Below are 24,182 nucleotides of genomic sequence, written 5' to 3'. Positions count from 1 at the left end.
AAGCAAATATATGAACTTAAACAAGTAAATAGATGCAAGCATATGTGCGTCTGCATACAGATGTTAAAACAGTGTAAGTCATGGTACAAACATAATATTATAAATTTAGTATGTATTTATTGCATTCATTTGTTCAATTAAAACATAAGTTATAATCAAATGCATGTGGAATATGCTTTTGTTTGTGTTTGATGCCAAGCACTTGATTGTTTTTTTTTTATTTGTTGACAGCAGAAAAACCACTGGGATATACTCTATTCCATTATCTTAACTAGGTCACAGCAAAGTGATCAGCATATGCTCCAAAACCAGCTAGCCAGTCAGCTGGAGTTGTATTGCCAGTGTACTTCCACCACATCAATACCAGGTAAAACATCCCTGATGCACCCAATGGTATAGGTCAGATACCAAGGTGGTGGCCAAGCTGTATGTAGCAAATATACAACTTTGGAGCCCAAGTGGTTGATTACTCAATTAGCACCATATGATGAGATGTGAACATTGTATAGCAGAAGTAATGACGACCAAAATGTCATGCATGACAATTGTGATAAACTGACAAGTTATGGTGTGGTGTGTGAGGCAAGGTAATGGGATGCACTAAAGTATTTCCCATGTCATCGCACGGTTGAAGGAGATAGAAACAAGAAATACAATGAAGGAAAAGCAAATTACACAAGCAACATTATTGTTGCATGATGAAGATGATTACAATAATGAAGAATGGTCACAGAAGAAGATTACAATCAATGTTTTAAATTCCGTGGGACGGAGGTGTTTTGGTTTCTCTATGAAACGGAATGCCCCACTATCCCAACCTGTTGGTAGATATCTTCCGTCTCCCTCCCCTTATTCTTTCCTTTATTTCTTCTTTTTTTTCTTTTTTCTTTCTTTTCTTCTTTTCTTTCTTTTTCTTCTACCTTCCTTCCTTACTTTCCTTTTTCTTTCTTTTTGTTATCCCTTTTTTTCTTTCTTTCTTACCTTTTTCTTCTTCTTTCTCTTTCTTTTCTTCCTTCTTTCCTTCCTTTCTTTTTATTCTCCTTTCCTTTTTTTTTTCTTTCATTTTTCTTCTTCTTTCCTTTTACTTTTTTTCTTTTCTTTATCTTCCTTTCTTCTCTCTCCACATAGATGGGTTTCAAAATCCCAACCCCGTCCCGATCTTGTTTTCTCATAAGAACAGGATAGGACAGCCAGGACACCCCCCATCCTACTGATATGTAAAACCTTGGTTACAATGATGACTAGAAAAACCACAATACATGTGGAAAACCCACCATAAGGTTCTTCATTCATTCTATGTAAGCATCTTTTGAGTGATATGGGATAAGAGGGGTTGGACATACAAATGTGTTGGATAAAAGAGCCTTACTAACATATACCCCATTACTTAAGAAGCATGTAGACAACTAGCATTTTTTTCCTTCAATTCAATTAATGATTTGATCAAATGAAGGGAGCAGTACATCAAACAAAAAATAAGGAGTGCAACTAAATCACAATTTCTTTCACATATTCATTTTTAGTACACAAAAGAGCAACAAAGTAAAAACAATAGCAAATCTGTAAGATCAGACAAGGAGAAGATCCAGGCACACAGATCCACCATCCTATCAGCAATCAAGTGTATAAGGTGAAAGACATGCCTCTCACCCGAGCAATATTTGTGACCTCACTAACAGTGTATGCAAGCTTTCAAATGCTATCCATCATTAGTCCAAGATATATTTATGCATCTATATATTTATACGTATCATGCTTAATTATTAGATCCTTACCAAATGACTGTAAGCACAAAAATGAAAATTGGTCAAAGTTTAAACCAAGTTTTGTATTCTATCTAAAGCGGGGCAAATGTAGTATAAAATCGTGTAGAAAACATATTCAGATTTAGTTATCTGTACTAATTTCAAAATGTATTTATGTATACATGCATGCGTGCGTGCATGTATAGACACACATGTATATTAGTATATAACTGATCGGTTAGAAAAAAGAAAAAGAAAAGAAAAGTGTACTTGGATTCCATCAAGCAGATCTTGAAGAGCTTCATTCAATGTTCCCAACTCACTAGAATTATTACCTAGATTAAAAGAAATTTAACATCAGAAACTTGCCAACAACTAAAAATTCAAAATGCCGGCAATGATGATATCTATTAATGAAAAAAGAAACATAATTACTAGGTTTGATACCATTTGCATCGGAATCCATAAAGCTGAGATCATCACCGTTTGCATCATTGCCATCAGATCCATTTTTAGTACCATTAGCAGGAGCACCAGGTGGGACAAATGCAGGAACTTCAAAGCACATGAAATGTGCAAAAAAGGAACTCTACAACATAGCAACCCAAAAAAAAAATGGTATGACAATAAGCCTAACTGAAATTGAATGCATGCTTAGGCAAAACAAAATTACCTCATCTACAAGAAGTGGAATAAAGATGGTAAGCATCTTTGAGTATGCTTCAGAAACTGTGGAAGTATCTGTACTATTTCCTGTTTGACTGGAACCTGTAGAAGATTCAAGCCAAACAGTTGGATTTCTTGATGCTTTGGTACTTGCACGAAGTTCATTTGCAAATTCACGAGCCTGAATAGCATAAATCAGAAAGAAGATTTGAGTCCCCTATACATATGTTCGAAACTCATGTTTATTTATGTGTTCATATATAACTTTACTAGAAAGTCCAGCACACTATGGCCATTATACACATGCATACTGACTTCCCAATCATATTTTACAGCACAAAGAATATATGTCAAGAAGAATTGGACATAGAGGTTCATCCACAAAATAGCTCTAATGTATCATGGCACAAGGAATTGTAACTCCATCTAGTGATGCAAAAGCATTGGGAAAATTTTGATGCAATAAGATTTTATTGCATGTCTATTGCATCTTATTCCTTGAGATTTCTGTAAGTTATGTCGCCTAACAAATGAAACACTGTACATAGAGATGAAAATTGAAAGCTATCAAAATAATCGTATAATAATGGTTTTTCCTCCTGACCTCTCGACGAAGGAGCAAGTTGAGGGAATGACAATATGCCTTCCTCAAAGGGCCCAAGCAATTCTTGTCGAGACTCTGATTATGGAAATTAAACGTAAACAAAAAAAAATTAGATAAGATACATGAAAGGTAACAGCTTCTGTTCAAAATCATAGAGCCCAGATGAATAACAACCTTTAAGTGCTGCAGCAGTCGTGCATAAGTCCTGCACTTATACCTTAGATCTGCATGATCGGGCCTCTTTAATTGCCCTCGCTGTATACCATCCACAAGAACCTCAAGATGAAGTTCAATTGACCAATTGACATATTTGATTTTCAAGAAAACCCAAAAAAAAGTTTTCTTTTTCTTTTTTGAAAAAAAGAGAGGCCAAGAATATACCTGTGAAAAGTAGCTCTTGTCACTTATCATAAAGTCTACCAAACTAAAAAAGTAGTTTCTCAAGAATTCTGATGCTCTCCGAACAAATGTATTTTTCAATTTCTCCAACTCTGCTTGCTTTTCCTTAACCTGGACAAGTTTTGAATATATATGTGTTAGTTCAGATGTACAACAGTTTTCAGATGAAAATAACTTTGATATTGGAGGACAAATAGAGAAACAAACATCAGAATGTATTAATTCTATGGAAAAATGATCAACAATTTAGTCGATGCCAGTTCCATTACAAACATAAACATGGGAACCTAAGGCAAATGAGAGGAGTCCTAGATATATACACATTTTTTCCTTACATAGACTTCCAACTATGAAAGTTCCCTAACTTCATCCTTACCACCCTATCTCCAACTTGCTTATCTATATTTTCACAGTAGCAGGCATATTGCCTTTTATATACATTGAATTATCTCAAGTATTCACAAACTCGCATATCTACATATGAAGTAAACAGAATTCTTCAGTGATCAAAAAGTGCAGATCAGAAAGTATGCAATGGAGATTTACTGCTCGCATGTTCGCATAGCATGGATCCAGATTTGGCACTTCAAGACTGCGAATGGCCCCTGTCAACCATTCACATGCTTCAACATTTTTAAGCATGCGTGCCTCATCAAAAGAACCTCCAGTTAATGATGCTGCAAACTGCAAAATTAAAGCAGAGAAAAATAACTAAAACTGAAATTCAAGGTTCACTTTGAAGTTTACATATCATATGCACAATGTGACCAAAAAAAGTCTATCATGTTCCAATTAGTAATAAGACAAACCTCAGAAGGAATACGCAAGCGCTCAAGTAACTTGTCCAGCTCATCCAGAAGTGAATTGTTACTTGTAGATTGCATTTCCAATTTGTTGTTACGGGATTCAATCTGCAAATATGACTAGCTAATTTATGAAAATTGTAATGCCAATAAAAGGAAGAAAAATAAACAAACAAAATATGGCAATATTTTTACTTGCTGCAAACTTTTAACAAAATAAGAAATACCCATTGCTATAAACCAGTTATATATTTTAAATAAGCCCTTTTTTTGTAAATTGTGCTCCAAGATAGATGCAGTTACTTATAAAACTTGCTTTCCAAATAATTAAAAAAAATTCATCTACACACACACACATACATATATGTATGTATGTATGTACATGTGTGTGTATATATATATATGTGTGTGTGTGTGTGTGTGTGTGTGTGTGTGTATTCCAAGCTTAGGCTGGACTGATGTAAACCGGAGTCTAGTCCGTTTAATAGCCGAGCTCAAATTTCAGGCCCACCGGACTTAAAATCCAGACACAAGCCTGTTAGAAATGCTTCAGGCTCAGGCTGGCAATCCAGCATTTGAACTATTCAAAGTCTAATCGCTAGTTACAACCTGTCTTCAGACCGACTTGCACCCACTAGTTATTATGAGCCCCAACCTTCTCACCCTCTCAAGAGCCCAACATCGTTATATAAATACATTTTTATATAATATCATAATATATATGACATATGATTTATGACATAGCACATTCACACAATATAACTAGTAATGTATCAGCAATATATATAATATATAATATATCAATAATATACAATTATTATATTAGCACATTTATTAAAATATGATAAAATTATAAAAATAAAAATGACAATATATATTGCATATTATAATCATAACGTCAACAATGGTATGTTATTACTAGTATAATATTATTATGGAAATATTACAATGATACTACATTATCTATATAATATAGGAATTAATAAATCATATTTTACAATGTACAAATAATAATCCACATCTTATTATGTTATTTATATTATCAAAGGTAGCAATATACACTATATAATATAAGATCACTAACATTATTACATGATTTTGGTGCATTATCATAAATTCACAATATAATAGAATGCAACAATCATACTATTTTAATTTTATTTATACTGTATCATGATATGCAAAGCATATTATAATAGGACCACACTAAATTAACATAATACAATAAGAAGAATATTACAATTATCATTACATAGGTCAATAATATAGTATATAACATCATGATAATTTTATATTATGACTTCTAATTCCTACGACTGAAATCATGGGCAAACCAAACAGAACTTGTAAATAGAATATCAACATTTCTAACAATCGCAAGATCTATCACATGTAAGTGGAATAAAGGCAAGAAACAACCCCTCAAGAGGGTTAGACTTGACAATCTTGAGTAATGTAATTAAAAAATCCTCATGAATGGAACAACCAAATCCTTAACCAAAACATTTAAAGCAATGTTTAATGAACCAACCTAAACCGGGCGATATGGCTTGCAAAACCAAACTGACACCTAATTGGGATGGCTGGTTTATAAAGCAGCCCCCCCCAAAACCCTACTTTGATGTTTCCAGGGTTGAGAGCCTTCAAGGGCTCTCTTGCTCGCACACTCCCCCCTCCATTGAATCGTCGCTCCAACCCCCGCTCCTCTCTCCCTCTCCCCTCTCTCTCTCTTCCTCCCTCTCCCTCCACATGGTTTTGTATGGCCCAGCTTGGTATGATGCACACCAATACTGTACTGAACCGCCAGCCGGTATAAGCCCGAGTACCAGTCCAGTAGACCTTGATTTAAAGTGTTCAGAATCTCAAAGGGAGACCCAAATATATTTACTAGATTAGCTCTTTGCCCGAAGCATGACTAGAAAATAGAACCATGGATTTTCAATGCTTCACCTACTCCATGTAAATCCTACTTGTTTATAAACATCACAAGATGATTATATGAGCTAAAATCGCTACTTGCAGAGACTACACAACATCACATGATTCTCATAGTAGAAGTTAATCTTACATTCTAAATTCAAATAATTAATATGATCATACCGATTCAATATCCTCTCGCATATGTCTAAGCTTCACATTAAAAATGCGTAACCACTCATCCATATCATTGACACATACAGAAGCAGCTTCTAGTCCCTGCAGTACCTGTATAATACAGTATTTTGATTTTAGAAGATTTCCTAGGACCTTGCGATACTAATTCATTTCAACAACCTCACAAAGGTCAGTTTCTATTGCAATTGCAAAACAGCCAAACTTGATGTTATGGAAAATATCTCAAAGAGGTCTGCATCTCATACGAAAGAAAAAGCTTTAAAAAAGATAGTGGAATAAAAATCTTTATACATTAATCATAATGGATACAGATTTACATATGCAGAAAACTTGAACAATATTACCTCCTCTATCAATGATTCACTTTCCAATAATGCATGGACATTTGCTGCTTCCAGAGCAAGAAGTTCTCGCTTCAATCTTTCCGAAAATGCCTCTGCTTCACCAATGCCCATGACATACCTGTGTTGGTACAATGTGGTTGCAATTATCTGAAATCCTAAAAGCAAATTAAAAGCAAACAATGTAACAAGAGAACAGGAGTGTAAAACACCACAGACATTTTAAGATTGCTTTCAGTTTGTTGGAAACAAAAGAATGTGTTTTCATAGGTTACACTTAACTACCATATGTTTGAACCTACCAAAAAGGTACATCAGAAGATAATATACTTCCTATATTCATAAATATAATGTACTCGTTGTTTCATACTGATTTTTTTCACAACTAGCTGTCAACCACAAATCCTTTTCACCTTGTCATCCAAGCTTGAATGATGTTAAAAGAAAGGTTCTGGAGTAAACAAAATTTATAGAATTACGATATGGGAGAGGGAACAAGAGGTATAGATTAGGTTAGATGTATTATGATTAAGGATGAAAGGATTTGGTTAAAGATGAGGAGATAAAAGAAAGAAAAATTATTATAACAATTGTTGCATAAGAACTGAATCGATAGCAGTAAGCCCCATTTGAAGAGTTTCATATACAGAACGTCTCGAAATAATACCTTAATAGAGATATTTGTATAGAAGACCCATAATCAAGGACCAGTCAGATCTTAGTTGCTAAAAGCAGAAGATGAATGGAAATGGACACTTAAAATATATATATATATATATATATATATATATATATATATATATATATATATATATATTGAAGTAAAGAAGCCTTTAAGAAGCAGGAAATGGTTTGAGTTTCCAGGGGCTTTTGAAGTAGGTGTCCTATGCTCGGTAGAAATTTCCTGCTACCAAGGATCAGATCATAATTATCAGAGCTGCACCAGATATTGACCTCACCAAGGGCTGCGTCACTGATTAATTAGTCCAACCATTGGCAATAGGACCAAAAGCATATTAAAAAAATAATAAATTAAATTAGTTCTAGGCGCATTTAGCATAAATATATTTTAATATGATAATGACATAGATTAGTATCATGTCTTAGTTGCTAAGAAATTAAGCTTCTTACAACAGTTTCATGGTTCAATTCAGTTATCATAATAGCTCTACAAGGGAGTTTCTTTTCAAGAAAATGACAAATCCAGGTCACTGAAAGCCACCCAGTCGGCTGGGTCCAATGAATCCTGGCTATGTCTACTGGGTTTCACCAGGTCAAATGCAAATCTGTTCTTCTCAGAGATCCAAACTGGACTTAGATCCAGCTCACCAGGTTTCCAGTCCAATTGGCAGGCCGTGTCAGAACAACTATGGGTTGGATGTTTCTTCTTTACATATAAAAGGTTTGAAGTTTGAACTACAGATAGCTTTGGACAGCCTAGGACAAAAAGCCTGAATTAACAAGAAAAAAATGATTGCCGATTGGTCATATTGTAATGCCAAAGTATTGACCATGGCAATATGCTTTCTCCAATGGCCAAGCTTGTCTATTTGAGTACGTGATATGACCTATTGTAACCCTAGCAAGATTGAGATGAAAAGTCCATGCATTAACTTCTCTCTGCTTAACCACACTTGACTTCACTTCTCCACATGCCACATCACCATGATCACACCACTACCCCACCTTTTCTCATGCACAAGGGTGAAAACAGGCTAAGCTGAGCCAAATATTAAATCATTCAGGCTTCGGTCAGCATATGAAAGAGATATTGAAGCACAAGCTGAGCTAGGTAACAAATTTCAATCTCCATTCATATACTAACTGGACAAGCCTGTTATTGAACAAGCTCAAGTGATCCGCTTTATTTTTGCAAGCCAAAGTTCAAATTTGGCTTGTTTATGGCAAAAATAAGAATGTGGGGATGGTTCTAGTATAATTAGACAGAGTAAGGAACAAGTGCACTGCAATAGGTATAACAGTTACAACAATTGAGGACAAAGTGATATAAAACTGAAATAGATAATGCAGTCATGCACGACTAATATTCTACAGGGCTTCAGTATAAAGATGTTCTTGGATAACTAGTGAAAGGTCCAGAATGAGGAGGAAAAACCTAAGTTAACATTGTTGGATTTTATGAGAAAGGATATAGAAAACTTGCAATAACATTAAAGATAGCCTTTGGTCAGGATTATTGATGAACAAGAATCTGTAGAGCCAACCCCAAAATCCAAATTGGTGGAACAACATCTGAGGGCTATGGTTAGGTTATGGATGTTCAGTTTTTATAAAAACAAGAAGAGAGCATCATCTCATATCTTAGGCTGCAAAGACTAGGTCAAAACTGCCTCAAAGTTGCAGTTAAGCAAGCTGTGATTGAGCAATAAGGAAAAGCTAATTCTTATAATTTGTATAACAATTGTCTAGACTAAGTGAGGCATAGAGTTCTGAACCGAATTACACAAAGAAAAAGATGATCCAACTTATAATTCTAACATTGTGGTCTCATGACTTGCATGTCAAAACAAACTGAAAACGTAAGGGGGAAATGATTTAAAAATTCATGTTTACTATACTATCTCTATTAATCAGAAAACACCCTCCTTCAACACAAACTATAAATTCCGCAAGAAGATTTAGGGCCAGCATAATAGGTTAACAGAAATGAAAACAAAAAATCATGAAGCCATTAACATTCTGAGCGAGAATCATATAGACAATACATACGTGCCAAGAAGAGCCTCCATGTCTTCTTCTTCTGCTTGTGAAACAAGGTCTTTCTCAACAGTAACTTTCAAGTCCCTTTGCATCATGACAGATGCAGCTGGCCCATCTTGGATGTTTCCTTGACTATTCACCGTGGGTGTGTTTTCCTGAACCAGATCCAGCAAGATGATAGCTGATTAACAGTATGAACAGCAAGATTATTATACATATTTAATGTCTGTTTGATAACAAAAATGCTCATATTACCCTGAGGAAATTCAAAAAAGGGAGTCTAGAGAAAATGACGCTTAATTTTGTAAATAAAAACAAGCAGAAGAAAACTCTTGCTTTAAGATGCATCCTAGTACGAATTTGCTAGCATCATATTATATCATACAACACAATGTCTTTTCCTCATCTTAAGCAATCAAATGTATTTTAAAAAAAAAAATGAAACTGATTGTTACATCACTTAAGCATATGTTATTAGGGTCTGCATTATAATCCTTGATCATTTAAACAGATTTCACAAAAATTAGTATTCTGTAAGCTGATCACAAGTAAGCATGATTCCATGAACATCTTCAGACTCCAACATGCATGCAAGAGAGGGCAAAGACAGGTATAAAGCAGAGAATGAAAAGGAGGTCTGAGTTTGTATGACTATGCCATTAAGATATGATGGTTAGCCATAGTATATTGCATTGTGTTAGCTCCGAGCTCAAAATGAGGAAATTCTATAACAGAAGCAAAATAATATTATTTTTACATGTAATGAGGAGTCACTAGAGTTATTTTATCTCAAGGACACTTACTAGGATGAGAAATAGGTTTGACTTTAAAGGCCTTCCCTTGTATCAAATAACAGCAAATATTTTGAAAGTACCTGCATATCCAATGTTTACATCATGATTCACGGTTTTTGGGGTTGATTAAAATAAATCTTTTATTGATATTGGATGGACCAAGAGTATATTTTAGCATGGACTGCATAGACTGGGATAAAAACATGGCAGGCATTTCTTTATAATCTTGCAGTTAGAATCCAAGACAATTTCTGGATTACTTTAACTTTGTAAAGTTGAGGTATCCATGCAATGTTGAAAGAAAGCTTCTTTCTCGGTCCCTTATTGAGAAGGCCATTATTGTGACTCCAACATCTTATTTATAATGCAATTCCATTTACGCCTTGCTCAGAACCTAGTGACACACTTAGATTTATAAAACAGGAAGAGAGACACCTCACGTTATTCTCTTAGACATCTTTTATGATAAAAAAAGAAAGAATTTCCTTCCCATACCAACTATGCGGAAGAGAGGTTAACCCAACCTAATTTTCCTTAATTACTTTGGCTATTAGAGCACTTTGCAAAACCGGAACTTCAAAAAGTTCATCCTTGTTCATTGATCCTTCAATCATCAACTTGTATATTTCTAAGTGTCTATTAGATATATCACTTGTTAATGGACTCACCAAATCATCAATTTATTGAGTATCATTGTTTCTATTTCATTGTTCTCCAGGACTACATAATGGCAAAGAAGATGAATGATGAAAATCATGAGGCTGAAGGATTGTACTACTTGTTGTAGGACACTGTAGCATCTGTTATGTAGAACACTGTTCACCTGTCCGATGATATGGTTATCTCTGTTCTCTCTTCAGCAAGGATACATGATCAATTCTTTATCTGGTCTTTCTAATGGCAGAGAAGATCAACAGTGAAAATCATGAGGTTCACACCTTGTTACTAGGATACTATTAGATAGGCTATGTTGACCAATATTCTCCTCCCAAATGACTCTGTCATCTTGCTTATCCCTCTTCAACAGTATATGTGATCAGCTCTTTCCCTACCTTGTTTCTGTGATCTACAACATGGGACAGGAAAAACTTCATTGTCTATCATCCTGCCCACCCAAGTATCATTGTAGTAATCTTCCGATTAACAAAAGTTTTTAGAGCAAATTTAAAAAAAAAAAAAATCTGAGGTTTATGTTTATTATACTTCACCTAATAGTTTGTAAAACCTACACTTACTGAAAGATTGACCGCACATCCGATCGATCAGAACAAGGTGCAGCAGACTTCAAAAAAATTTTTTTCAATCCGACATGCGATCAGATTGAGATCCGATCTCGATTATAACCAGATCAATCGTGCATCTAAATTAAGAAAATCAAAAAATTAAAATAATTTTAAATGAGATTAATTGATGATTGCATCATCACTTTATGCGGATAGATGAACTCCGCAGTCCGATGATCCGTGAATTTTCGAGGTTCGCTGTTGAACCGCACACATGTCCGACCTCTATAGGTATCCACTCGGGCTCAGACTAGGATGCTCTCTCCATCTTCAATTCGTCTACTCCTAGACGAATCTGCAAACTTCTGGATCAGCCTTCAATCAGATCTCCGACAGGGTTCCGATCAAAGCCTGATCGCAGCCTTCTTGTTCCTTCGCGTATATTGGATGGAACTCGACACCTCGATACCACCAGATGGTCCACCCAACACCTTTGGACATGGGAGATGATGAGAGATCAGAGAAAAGAGGGAGATGAGGCATGGATATCAGAGGAGGGCTTTGAGATTTTTCTTCTAATTAGAAAACTTGTCAAACCGTTTGACAGGGACTCTTTTATAGACATTTGATCAGATCAAATGCCTTAAAGCAAAAGGACTCTGCTAAGGCACCACCCACCATGAATTTTTCCTCATTTTGGCGTACAAAATCATCGAAAAAACTCAGATAGGCATGGACATAGACAAGATAGTTGTCGCCCAACTCAATCCTCCCAGATTTGAATTCAAACACTTCAAATTCAAACACTTCAAATTCAAATCCGAATTCAAATCCAAATTTGAATTCAGATAAAACCACCTCATTCTTATCCTTATCATCTCAAATTAAATTGGAACTCTTCAAATTCAAATTAGGATGAAGCTCTCTTCCTTATCCACAAGTGGTGCCCCTTTTGATCTTATCCATTAGAAGCGTCCCATCTTTTCTCTCTTGGTGTTTCACGAAGAAAAATGTGGGGCGCCACCATCTATTAATTCTTACATGGGTGGCTTCTAGGACTCCAACTCTGGGTGTCCAAATAAGTTTGCTCTAATTTGGTTAAGCTCTATCCAATAGGAAACCCAAATCAAGTGGGAGAGAATGGATTTAACCATGTGCTAGCATGGCTTCCTTAAATCCAAAGCTAGGACTTAATTAATCCCAACCCAATTAGACTATACTTAGCCCAATTGTGTAATCCTATACCAAAATCTTTGTTTGTGTGACCCCATAGGTCCAATTCTATCTGGTAGTGAGATATGTTGTGTTCTCTATTAGTAACATCATCGAAACTCTTTTCAATGGATCGAAATTCTTTCCAATTCAGTCAATTAAAAATCATTAATCATCAAAATGATTCTTAATTAGTCTCACGATTCACCAGTGACACCTAGTAGTATATGGTGGCAACCCAGTAGAACTGAATAATGAACCTCTAGATGCAGTTACTGTGTAGTTCGGTTCTTCTGTCGTGAGTCCCGACAAGACGCAAGTTAAGAATAACTCGTCAAACCCGTTCGTCCATCATATGTCAGCTTCAATCGATTCGAATCCATGTGAAACCTTATGGAAACTCCTTTCCATCATTCACCTACCATGGCCATGGATTTAGGACTCGATCTCATGAACTGCATAGGACTTCTCCCTATCTATCAGGATCGACAGATCCCATTTTGATGCACATCCTATTTCTACAATGGACCTACTATAGCCAACATACACCTCAAGACTCCAAATGATTAGGGGATCGAGTTGGTGCAATCAAACTACAGCAACCCCACTGTGAACAACTGAGGCACCGCACATCAAAAAACTATCTACATCACTGCAACTTTGAGCAAGTCACCGACGAGTGGACAGCCATCCTGGTGACTTTTCGTATTAGTCACGCTCAATATCCTTGATCTCTATCAAGCACCTGTACTCTCGCTCCAGTGTCCCTATACTATCGACTTGAGACTCATCTATCCACGAAAGGAAGCGATCCGTGCACCAATCTATCCGGATCAAACACCGTCTCTGTGATGATCCTATGAGCGGGAGCAATTTATGAGTTAACTAATAATTACACGTCTCAAATTCTCAACTCTTGAAAATATGTGTCATTATACACATTAACTCAATTGACGATTCATGGACATAATTTAAACACAACATAAATGAAAAATAATTCAATTTTTATTTATTTCAAAATTATAATTACAAAATTATGTCTCCAGAGTGTGTACATATGTCAACCAATCTGACTTCTAGGACATACATCTAACAAACTCTCACTTGACCTAAGCCAACTGGCTATGAACCTAAGCTCCATCTTCTCAAGGTGAGCTTCAGTCTTCTGTTGGCTCAGCGGTTTGGTTAGCGGATCAGCCACATCCTCTGTAGAGTCGACTCACTGTATTTCGACGAATTTCTTCTCAAAATATTCGCAAATCAGATAAAATCATCGTTCGATGTGTTTGGACTTCTGGTGAGACCTCGATTCCTTAACGAGTGCTATGGCACCATTGTTGTCATAGAAGAGTGGAACGGCATCTGATAGCGTTACATCCAGCTCCGCAACGAATTTTTTGAATCAGAATCCTTCCTTAGCAGCTTTCGACACGACGATGTATTTTGCCTCCATGATGAAATCTGCAATAATCGGTTGCCTGAAAATCTTGCAGCTAACCGTACCATCATTATACAAGAACACAAAATCTGATGTAGACTTCTATCATCAATGTCAAACATAAAGTCTAAGTTTGTGTATCTCTGTACCCGTAAATCTCCTCCTCCAAAAATCAAAAAGAGATTCTTAGTCCTTCTCAAATACTTAAGGATATTCTTCACAGCAATCCAGTATTTCTCACCTGAATTCGATTGATATCTGCTTGTGACACTCACAGCAAGAGCAATATCAAGTCGAATACATAGCATAGCGTACATGAGGCTTCCTATAACAGAAGCATAAGAGATCTTATTCATACGCTGAATCTCCTCAGGTGTGCTAGGACACATCTTCTTGGAGAGATGAATTCCATATCTGAAGGGTAACAAACTCCTCTTGAAATTCTCCATGCTAAACCGCTTCAGCACTCTCTATGTACAGTTGCTGTGAAAGACCAAACATCCTTTTAAATCTATCTCTATAATCTTTATTCCCAAAATATAGTATGCTTCTCCAAGATCTTTCATAGAGAACTCTTTGGACAACGAAAGTTTCACAAAAGTCATGGAAATGTCATTCCCATTTAGCAGGATGTCATCCATATACAATACGAGAAATGTGACAGCCTTCCCACTGATCTTCTTGAACACGCACGGTTCCTCCTCATTTTTGATGAAATCAAACCTTTTGATCGCATCATTGAATCGAGTATTCCAACTCTGAGATATTTGCTTTAGTCTGTAAATGGATCTTTGCAGCTTGCAGACCTTGTGATCTCTATCACTGGATGTAAAACCCAAAGACTACTCTATATAGATATCTTCCTCAAGATATTCATTCAGGAAGATAGTTTTCACATCCATCTGTCAAATCTCATAATCGTGAGTTGCTACAACAACAAGCAATGTCCGAATAGACTTCTGTATGGCTACTGACGAAAAGATATCCTGATAGTCAATATCTTCAAGTTGACTATAACCTTTAGCCACAAACCTAGCTTTAAAGGTCTCCATCTTTCCATCTGAACCGATCTTTTTCTTAAAAATCTATTTACACCCAATAGGAACTATTCCTTCCAGTGGATCCACTAAGGTCCAGATCAGATCAAATGCCTTAAAGCAGGACTCTCTAAGACACCACCCACCATGAATTTTTCCTCATTTTGTCGCACAAAATCATCGAGAAAACTCAGATAGGCATGGATATAGATAAGGTAGTTGTCGCCCAACTCAATCCTCCCAGATTTGAATTCAAACACTTCAAATTCGAATCTGAATTCAAATCCAAATTTGAATTTAGATAAAACCACCTCATTCTTATCCTTATCATCTCAAATTAAATTTGAACTCTTCAAATTCAAATTAGGATGCAGCTCTCTTCCTTATCCACAAGTGGTGCCCCTTTTGATCTTATCCATTAGGAGCATCCCATCTTTTCTCTCTCGATGTTTCACGAAGAAAAATGGGGGGCGCCAACCATCCTTTAATTCTTACATGGTGGCTTTTAAGACTCTTAACTATTGATGTCCAAACGAGCTTGCTTTAATTCGGTTAAGCCCTATCCAATAGGAAACCCAAATCAAGTAGGAGAGAATGGGCTTAACCATGTGCTAGCATGGCTTCTTTAAACCCAAAACTAGGACTTAATTAATCCTAATCCAATCAGACTACACTTAGCCCAATTATGTAATCCTAGACCAAAATCCTTATTTGTGTGATCTCATAGGTCCAATTCTGTCTGATAGGAAGATATGTTGTGATCTCCATCAGCAACATCATCGAAACTCTTTTCGAATGATCGGAACTCTTTCCAATTCAGCCAATTAAGAATCACTGATCATCAAAATGATTCTTAATTAGTCTCACAATCCATCAGTGACACCTAGCAGTATATGATGGCAATCCAGCAGAACTGAATGATGGACCTTTAGATGCAGTTACCATGTAGTTCGATTCTTCTGTCATGAGTTCCAACAAGATGCAGGTCAAGGATAACTCATTAAATCCATTCGTTCGTTATATATCAGATTCAATCGACTCGAGTCCATGTGAAATCTTAGGAAAACACCTTTCCATCATTCACCTACCATAGCCATGGACTTTAGGACTCAGTCTCATAAACTACATAGGACCTCTCCCTATCTATCAGGATCGACAAATACCATTTTGATGCACACCCTAGTGCTACAATGGACCTACGGTAGCCAACATACACCTCAAGGCTCTGAATAGCTAAGAAACCGAGTTATAGTGCAGTTAAACTACAGCAATCCCATTGTGAACAACCGAAGTACCGCAAGTCAAAGAATTATCTACACCACTGCAACTTTGAATAAGTCACTGACAAGTGGGCAGCCATCCTAGTAACTTCTCATGTTGGTTACACTCAGTATCTTTGATCTCTATCAAGCACCTGCACTCTCACTTCAGTACCCTCACACTGTCGATTTGAGATTCATCTACTCATGAAAAGAAGCGATCCGTACATCGATCTATTCGAATCAAACACCGTCTCCATGATGATCCTTTGGTCGGAAGCAATTTATGAGTTAACTAATAGTTACGCATATCTCAAATTCTCAACTATTGAGAATATGTGTCATTATATCCATTAACTTAATGGACGATTCATGGACATGATTTAAACACAACATGAATAGAAAATAATCCACATTTTATTCATTTCAAATTACAATTACAAAATTATATCCCCAGAGTGTGTACATGTGTCAGCCAATCTGACTTCTAGGGCATATATCTAACACTTACATCCAATTAAATTAATCATGTTACTAAAACCGTTTACCTCATGTAAAAAGTCGAAATTGTCCTTGAGTGGGGAGAATACACATTTTTTTTATATCCTTGGATGAATATTATGTAACTTAAGGTTATTTTGGTCATTTTAAAATTTTTCTGACATGGCATTTGGGTCTTAATGGTTTGATTAACATTTTGTTAAGTTATGGGATGAGGTGTTGAATAAAAGTAAACCTCATGGGGGTAAACGTAGATTTTTCAAACTATTAGATGTAAGTATAATTCACCCCTAATCTCAAGAGGATTTTTGTAATTTAATATTTTATTCATGAGCACCTGTAAAGTTAATTAAGTTCCTTTTGAACTTGGTCATCTCTCTATATTGAGGATACAAGATCAACTCTGTCTATCTTGCCTTTCTAAATTTCAAGGTTGTGTCCAAGTTAGAAGAAACTTCATTCTGTATCTCTTTCCCCAAGAAAAGATTATCACAGTAATGTAAGAGTTAAGGTTTTTTTTTTTTATAATTCATGAATACCATTACAGATTCCATGCATTTGTTAGTATTGAATGTCTTTATGCTTAGTGATTAATTTTTGAATACTGTTATCTCCTAATTAACAAAGATTCCTTTATTATACAACAGTATCTATAGGGGCTCCTTGTATTTGCTGGTATCAAATTTTATTATGATTACTGATTAATTTTGGATTATCTTAAATATACTTAACAAAGAATGTCTATCAAATAATATTGTTGGACGTCTTGCACTTAGTTTGTGACAATTTCTTGGCAAATAAGGTTTGAAAACTTGATTTTGTTTGTGGCTTCAGCTCAGCCACTAAATGAGTTTCAGTTTCGAGAGTTTCAACTCCAGTTTCAATAGTTGTAGCAGCAATCTTAACAACATCAAAAATGAAGAAATATTATAAAAATAAAGAAAAATAAACCAGATAAATAAAATAAAGTTAGCAATGTTTTAAAATTATGTTTTAATGTCTAGGACCTTGCAGTTCATATCACTTTTAGTTTAAAACTGAAGCAATAAAAAAAAAAACTTTCTGTTTAAAGAAAATTATAAACATGCTTTACATTATCTAGGAGTATGAAGTATCATCTACTCTTTGCTGACAAAGTAACACAACAATCTCAATACCTACAAGTTACAAGCCCTAAGACAGCCAAATACATCATCAAAACAATTGTTTTAAATTTTTTTAAAAAAAATAAAAATTTCTATTCTTCTCAAATTTGCAAAGGTTCAAATTTGATTCCAACAAATGCCTCTAGAAATTCAAATATATGAAGAAATAACAAAAGAACAACAATAATTGCCCATATAGTATATATAACAACTCTGATGCGGAAGTTAGTTTGGTTGGAACTCCAAAAGCGATTGCATTTCCAATTAATTGCAGCAGAAACTGAAACATTTTGTGCATGGAGTTTCAGACAAACTTCAAATTAACATTCATGGTGATCAAGATTCCTTTTATCTCTCGCTTATACGATAAGCGCTCAGTGAACATTTGACTGCAAGTAATGTCCTTGTTGTTTTTCATATATTCTTAATGCTAATTTCAGCACAACAAACCTGATATTTTAGTAGTTGACCAGCACTATCTTAAAAAAAAAAAATGAAAAAAGCATTAAACGTGTGTGTGTGTGCATATACAGGTTCAAATGGGAGTCATTTTAGATGCTAGCCAGAACACATTCAGTCAAGTTATAAAAATCTACACACAATAGAGTTTATTTTCTTCTTAAGTGACTGAGAATTTGAGATGAATATATTCAAGCACACCTTTACCCAAATAGCCATCTCAACAACATCAATCCCAACAAACTTAGGAATGCGACCCAGTATCTCCTTGCACATGTTTAAAATGAAGAGAAGAAGCCGGTTCCTGCAAGAAAAAGATCGAGTGAAACTATACAATAAATCACTAATCAAAGTCTCATTTAAAATTCCTTAATGTATTCCTCTTTTGCATGCAAAAACACAAAAATGATATCAAACAGAAAAAGATCAGCAGAAGAAGACTACTTAAAAATACAAAATCAACTACTTGCAATGTTTCCAAGCAATCACCTGTCATCTATGTTACGCACTGTCCATTGTGGAGGGGTGACACTCTGGCTTCTAAGATTGTCAAATCCCTGTACAACATACAATTGAAACTAGTAGACTACTCAGAAATATTACCAATATCTTAGATTGGACAATTGAACCAACTGACAAGGCTTTATTTTAACTTATTGATTAATTTATTGAACCAGCATAAGAACCTTCTACACCTGAAATGCATGAAACCAGGAAGGTAGGGAAAAATACCAGAATAAATGTACAGCCAGTAGGATCATTTGAAACAACCTCCACTTTTGTAAGATGCTTTAACTTGTAGAGTTTTGCAGGCTGCACATGCAGTAAAAGATAATGCAAAGCAAACAGTCAGTAAGAAACAAGTACAGGTTTGAAATCCGAAATTTTGACATCTGAAAAATTGAAAATTCTGGCTGCTCAGGATGTTGGAGGCTTTTTTGGTTGCGTTAGCAGAATCCCAATTTACTCAACATCTACCTGCATTTTTTTTGACCTATGACTAACTCCAAAATGTCACATAACCTTGATGAGCTTTCCAATGCATAAAATCTGACATTGTTACTTCAACCTATGGTAAGTAAAATCCAGCATTTATGCTCGGATTGGTGATTCCTAGCTATTAAAAAATAGGAGCAAAAAATGTTTCCTAGTGTAAATATGTGATACATTTGTGAAACTTCACAAGAAAAGTTGCCATTAAACATTACTCAAGACAATAACTCTCAGTGGAGTTAGAAAATGATATAATAATATACCCTCCTATAACTCTTAATTCAACAGAAAATCACCTCGAGTACTCCTCCAGATGAATATTTCAAGACACGGAGAAAAGCTTTAGCACTCTGACCCTTCGATGAATTTTTAGCTGCTGCATGAACCAGCAAGTAATTAATGCATGAAAAATAGAGAACATTCGAGATGATAAAACAAACAATTATTTTCCTAGTGTGATCTGATTGTCATGATCAACTTGTCAAAAGTTATTCCATATTCGTAAAATGAATCGCTTTTGTTGATCCTTTACTTCACCAGATCTCAAACATCTGGAACACTAGGGAATAAGAAGGCCACTATGTCTTGCATTATGAAGATAGAAAGCATGTCAATCACTTCATAATCCTCGATACTGTGGACCTTGCATGTCTGGAGGTGATGTATGATCTTAAACCACCACCTTTCGGTAGGTGGTGCCAATTATGACAAGTAGTTTTTCTTAAAGAACTTTAGTAACCTAATACGCTCCCATGATTTCTTTTTAATCTAGTATTCAAATTAACTCCTTTGACTGCTTATAGAATAAATATGTTATCTTCATGCTTTGTATTTCTGGCTCATAACAAATTTTCCATGGCTAATTGCATGATGCCATATCAAACAAGCTATCCTTATTAGTATGTAAAAAAATGTTTAACATTTTTTACTTAATATTAAAAAGGCAAGAAAGAAAGATATAGAATTACCAAAGTAATTGTAATATTTAAGTCATCTTCTACAGTTTCCTATTTTTTTCAAGATCTTCTGATGTTCCCGGTTGTGGATTATTATTGGATCATCTTAACACTCCAAGTCAAAACATATTCTTTGACTATATTCCCTTCCAGAACAATACAAAATAAAGAAAAATGTTCCGTGCAACTGTAAGACATGAATCCCCCAGCTACAACCAGACATTCTTAGGCCGTCTGTGATATCAAATCCCAATCTACTCATCTGTGAACTATTTCCCATTGCTCAATATTTCAGTTTAGTGATACACCTGAGACAACAGCCTTTTGTATGCCAATAGACATCCCTCCAACATTTTTATCAATTATTCAATCACTGACTCTAGTGAAGTATGACCTATTGAAGCCTTATGAGAAACCTTCCTCCTAACACAACACACCCCTGCAGGCATCATAGCTAGATGGCCTCTAACTCAGACTATTCAGTAACTCCTTTTCAATTTGCATCAATCATCGGAAACAGACATAAAACAAGCATGAGTTCGTGAACTTCATATATCATCCATCCAGCATCTAATCAATCAGAACTCTTCATTTTTCATCCGATCTTCCTCATCCTGAGTAGCTTAGCTCATTATTATTAATATGAAAACTGATTCCAAAGTCTGGTACATATGACACTTTACTATCTTTAGTCAAATGCAGCAATATCTTGACGCCATCTACTTAAAACGCAGTATCGAACTTTTAGTACTACACTAAACCCAGATGCTACCTCATATTATGACACTATTTTATTTTCTATCCGCTATTATATCCAATAATGGACTTTAAACTTTGACCTCGTACTCCAGACATCACTTCAAAGCAAACAATCAAAAAAAAAAAAAAAATCCAAAATTGCATCCCTAGCTCCAAATTTCCAGCAATTCAAGCAAATGAAGTTCCCACTGAACCATTGCAGGTCTCGATAGAAAGAAAGAGAAGGTCAAGGACAGTCACAGCTACAAAGAAGTAAGAAGCACGGAATCCCGAGACAAGGAAGCCATGGAACTCGGGAGGAAAGAAGATGGCGTACTGGTGAGGGCAAGAACCCTAGGTTTGGCGACGCGGCCAAGCTTCTCCAAGATCCCGTGGCCCTTGGCGACTCGGATCGCCAGCACGATGTTCTCCTTGCTTCCCCCACCGCCGATGGCCGCGGCGCAGGCCCGCCTGAGCTCCACGTCGTCCGCGCTCGACGCCGCCATGGCTCCCCACCTCCCTCCTCCGCCGGCCGGAGATCGGAAGAGCTCTATCAGAGATCTGACTCCCTCTCTTCCTCACTCCTGGGGACCGAAGAATCGAGCAAGCGAGAAATAGATCAAGAAAAAACCGGGGGAGTGGTATTTATAGGTGGAGGAGGAAAACGAGGAGGTTTTTGGGGCTCTCCTCCGTCTCGCACTTCAATCATTTCGTCGAGAAAACAGGAGATGGGAGGAAGAATCCAACACGGCTGCTGGCCTCGTTCCGCCTGCGGTAAAACGGGAGGTGGCCTTTTTCACACTAGCCGGCTATGATACCCGATGCCGAATGCGCCGGGTCTGATGACGGGCTGTCATTGCGCGTGCGAAGCACGTGTGGTTCCGGCGATGGCCTGGTGCGCGTTGGATTGGGTTAGCGATGGTTCCGGCGTGGCCTGGTGAGCGTGCGGCGTGGGCGAGCTGGATCATCGTTATCCAAATGTCGGGCCAAGGGGTAAGACGCCTAACACGTTCCTCTTTCCCATCAATGCTAAAAAGGTTATTCTCCAGCGCAAGAAGCAATACCATTATCGGAATAAAAATAAATAAAAATTAAATTATATATATATATTCAAATATTTAAATTTATCTAAATATCTTTTCAAAATTTATATTTATTTATATATCTTCATAAAATATTTATTTTATATGTATATATTTTTTTATTTTTATATATATATATATTCATATCATCTAATACCGTTAAAAAATTAACGAATTAAAATTGAAATGGCTAAAATATCCTTATGGATAGATGTGTAACAAAAAAAATTATAAGAATATATATGCAAATAACAATTTTATGAGGGTATTCATGTAAATTTAAATATTTGGAAGGGTATACATGTATACAAAAAACCCTTAACATAAATATATCTCTCTTAATGTGTTAATTCTCTCCTTATTCTAATGGAAGAAAAACTAATATGTACAACTAAAATAATAAATAATACTTAATTTCTTGATTTACAAAGATAAAATAATTTTTTTATTAAATGATAAATCAAAATTATTATATTTAGAAGATAGATAGATGGCAACCATTAATATTTTCTCTAATGTATAATAATATATTTCTGAGTAAAGCGTCTAAACATAATATTAGATGGATTACTTATATATTTGCATATAATAGATATAATTGTGAGTTTGGGTACTACGTAATAACGAGAATTTACAATATCGGTTCGATTATTATGCTGAGTAGTTGCTGGGATTTGCCTCGTCGAGTGCTTAACCGGAGTTTGCCCTGCTAGATGAAGAAATACTGTGGGCCTTCGTCTTTGGCCTCTTCATCCTTCTTGAGTCTTTAGCTTCGATATTCTAAAGATAGAGTAGAGGTAACTAATGTTGGAAAAAAGCAAGAGAATAAATGAGATATTATGATTGATTCCCTATTTTAGAATATTTGGAAGGCATGAGAAATGCCAATGCTATTATTTTTTGAAATCAAAAAAGAGTTGTTGGAGAATACAATTAAGGCTTGATGGTGGCATGTATAAAACTGGCTCCCTCTTTAGAAATGATAGAAAATTTCATAAGAGAACTATGTTGGCTGTTTATCTCCATTAATCCCCTTGTTGTTAGGAACCTTGTTTTGCTTTATAATGATTTTTCTGATTTTTTTTCTCTATTCACTTCCTCTCCCTTTTTTCTTTGTTTAAGGGATTTCTTGTACTTATTTATTGAATGAATAAAGTTCTAATGAGCCATCCCATTTTTGTCCAAAAATAAAATATAATATAGCATTCTAATATATAACATATTATATAATATCATCATCATGTTATTATATTATGTAATATGTTATTACATTATAGAGTAAGAGGATCCAAATCCATCAAAATAGAATTAATAAAAATTAAATTAAAATTTTTTGCATATATACCCTTCTAAACATTCAAATTTACATGAATATTCTTATAAAATTACTATTTACATGTATACTTTTATAATTTTTTTCTTTGCACATCTACCCATAAGGATATTTTAGTCATTTCAATTTTAAACTGTTAATATTTTAATGACATTAAATGATATGGATACATATGCAAAAAAATAAGGGAAAGAATGATATAAATGCAAAATAAGTATTTTATGAGGGTATATATATAAATATTAATTTTAAAAAGATATTCATGTAAATTTGAATATTTAAGAGGGTATATATGCATAAAAATCCTAAAAATTGACATGATTAAAGTGTATCTATCATCTTGATCTAGAAAACTGCATCATGCTATGGAATGCAAGTGTAAAGAGACTTGCCCATATGTGTGTAGTACTTTTATATGAAATTTCTCTCTCTCTCTCTCTCTCTCTCTCTCTCTCTTGTGTATAAAAAGTATGAAATCTCTGTGTTACTAAAGTATTTCTGCTAACCATTGTATAACCATACTATCAAACAAAATTCATAAGATGGCAAAGATTGATGGATTTAGTTTCTTTAAAAAAAATTGTGTGGATGTCAAAAACGTGATAAATAATACCAAAA

The 24,182-nt window shown here is 35.3% G+C and overlaps 1 protein-coding gene across 3 annotated transcripts in view; it reads right to left on the bottom strand.

Annotated features, from left to right (window-relative positions):
- LOC105060031 (exocyst complex component SEC3A) overlaps positions 1-22,026 on the bottom strand; it is a 43,845-nt gene extending 21,819 nt beyond the window's left edge. Inside the window, exons 1-16 of one of the 3 annotated variants that reach the window (XM_073259718.1) lie at positions 21,487-22,026; positions 19,752-19,831; positions 19,195-19,275; positions 18,952-19,019; positions 18,664-18,766; positions 9,404-9,549; positions 6,677-6,794; positions 6,318-6,422; positions 4,224-4,325; positions 3,961-4,098; positions 3,397-3,525; positions 3,190-3,270; positions 3,016-3,090; positions 2,419-2,592; positions 2,193-2,334; positions 2,016-2,080 (exon numbers count right to left, since the gene is read on the bottom strand). In XM_073259718.1, the coding sequence (XP_073115819.1) occupies positions 2,016-2,080; positions 2,193-2,334; positions 2,419-2,592; positions 3,016-3,090; positions 3,190-3,270; positions 3,397-3,525; positions 3,961-4,098; positions 4,224-4,325; positions 6,318-6,422; positions 6,677-6,794; positions 9,404-9,549; positions 18,664-18,766; positions 18,952-19,019; positions 19,195-19,275; positions 19,752-19,831; positions 21,487-21,655 (1,776 nt within the window). In that variant the 5' untranslated portion in view covers positions 21,656-22,026. The remainder of the gene's footprint in view (positions 1-2,015; positions 2,081-2,192; positions 2,335-2,418; positions 2,593-3,015; positions 3,091-3,189; positions 3,271-3,396; positions 3,526-3,960; positions 4,099-4,223; positions 4,326-6,317; positions 6,423-6,676; positions 6,795-9,403; positions 9,550-18,663; positions 18,767-18,951; positions 19,020-19,194; positions 19,276-19,751; positions 19,832-21,486) is intronic. The other 2 variants (XM_010943605.4, XM_010943604.4) reach the window with 2 other exon arrangements.
- Between the last annotated feature and the right edge of the window lie 2,156 nt (positions 22,027-24,182).

Source organism: Elaeis guineensis, chromosome 6 (genome assembly GCF_000442705.2).
Source record: "Elaeis guineensis isolate ETL-2024a chromosome 6, EG11, whole genome shotgun sequence".
Lineage (NCBI taxonomy): Eukaryota > Viridiplantae > Streptophyta > Magnoliopsida > Arecales > Arecaceae > Elaeis > Elaeis guineensis.
Note: the sequence above shows the minus strand (reverse complement) of the source record. Positions and strands in the feature narration are given on the sequence as shown.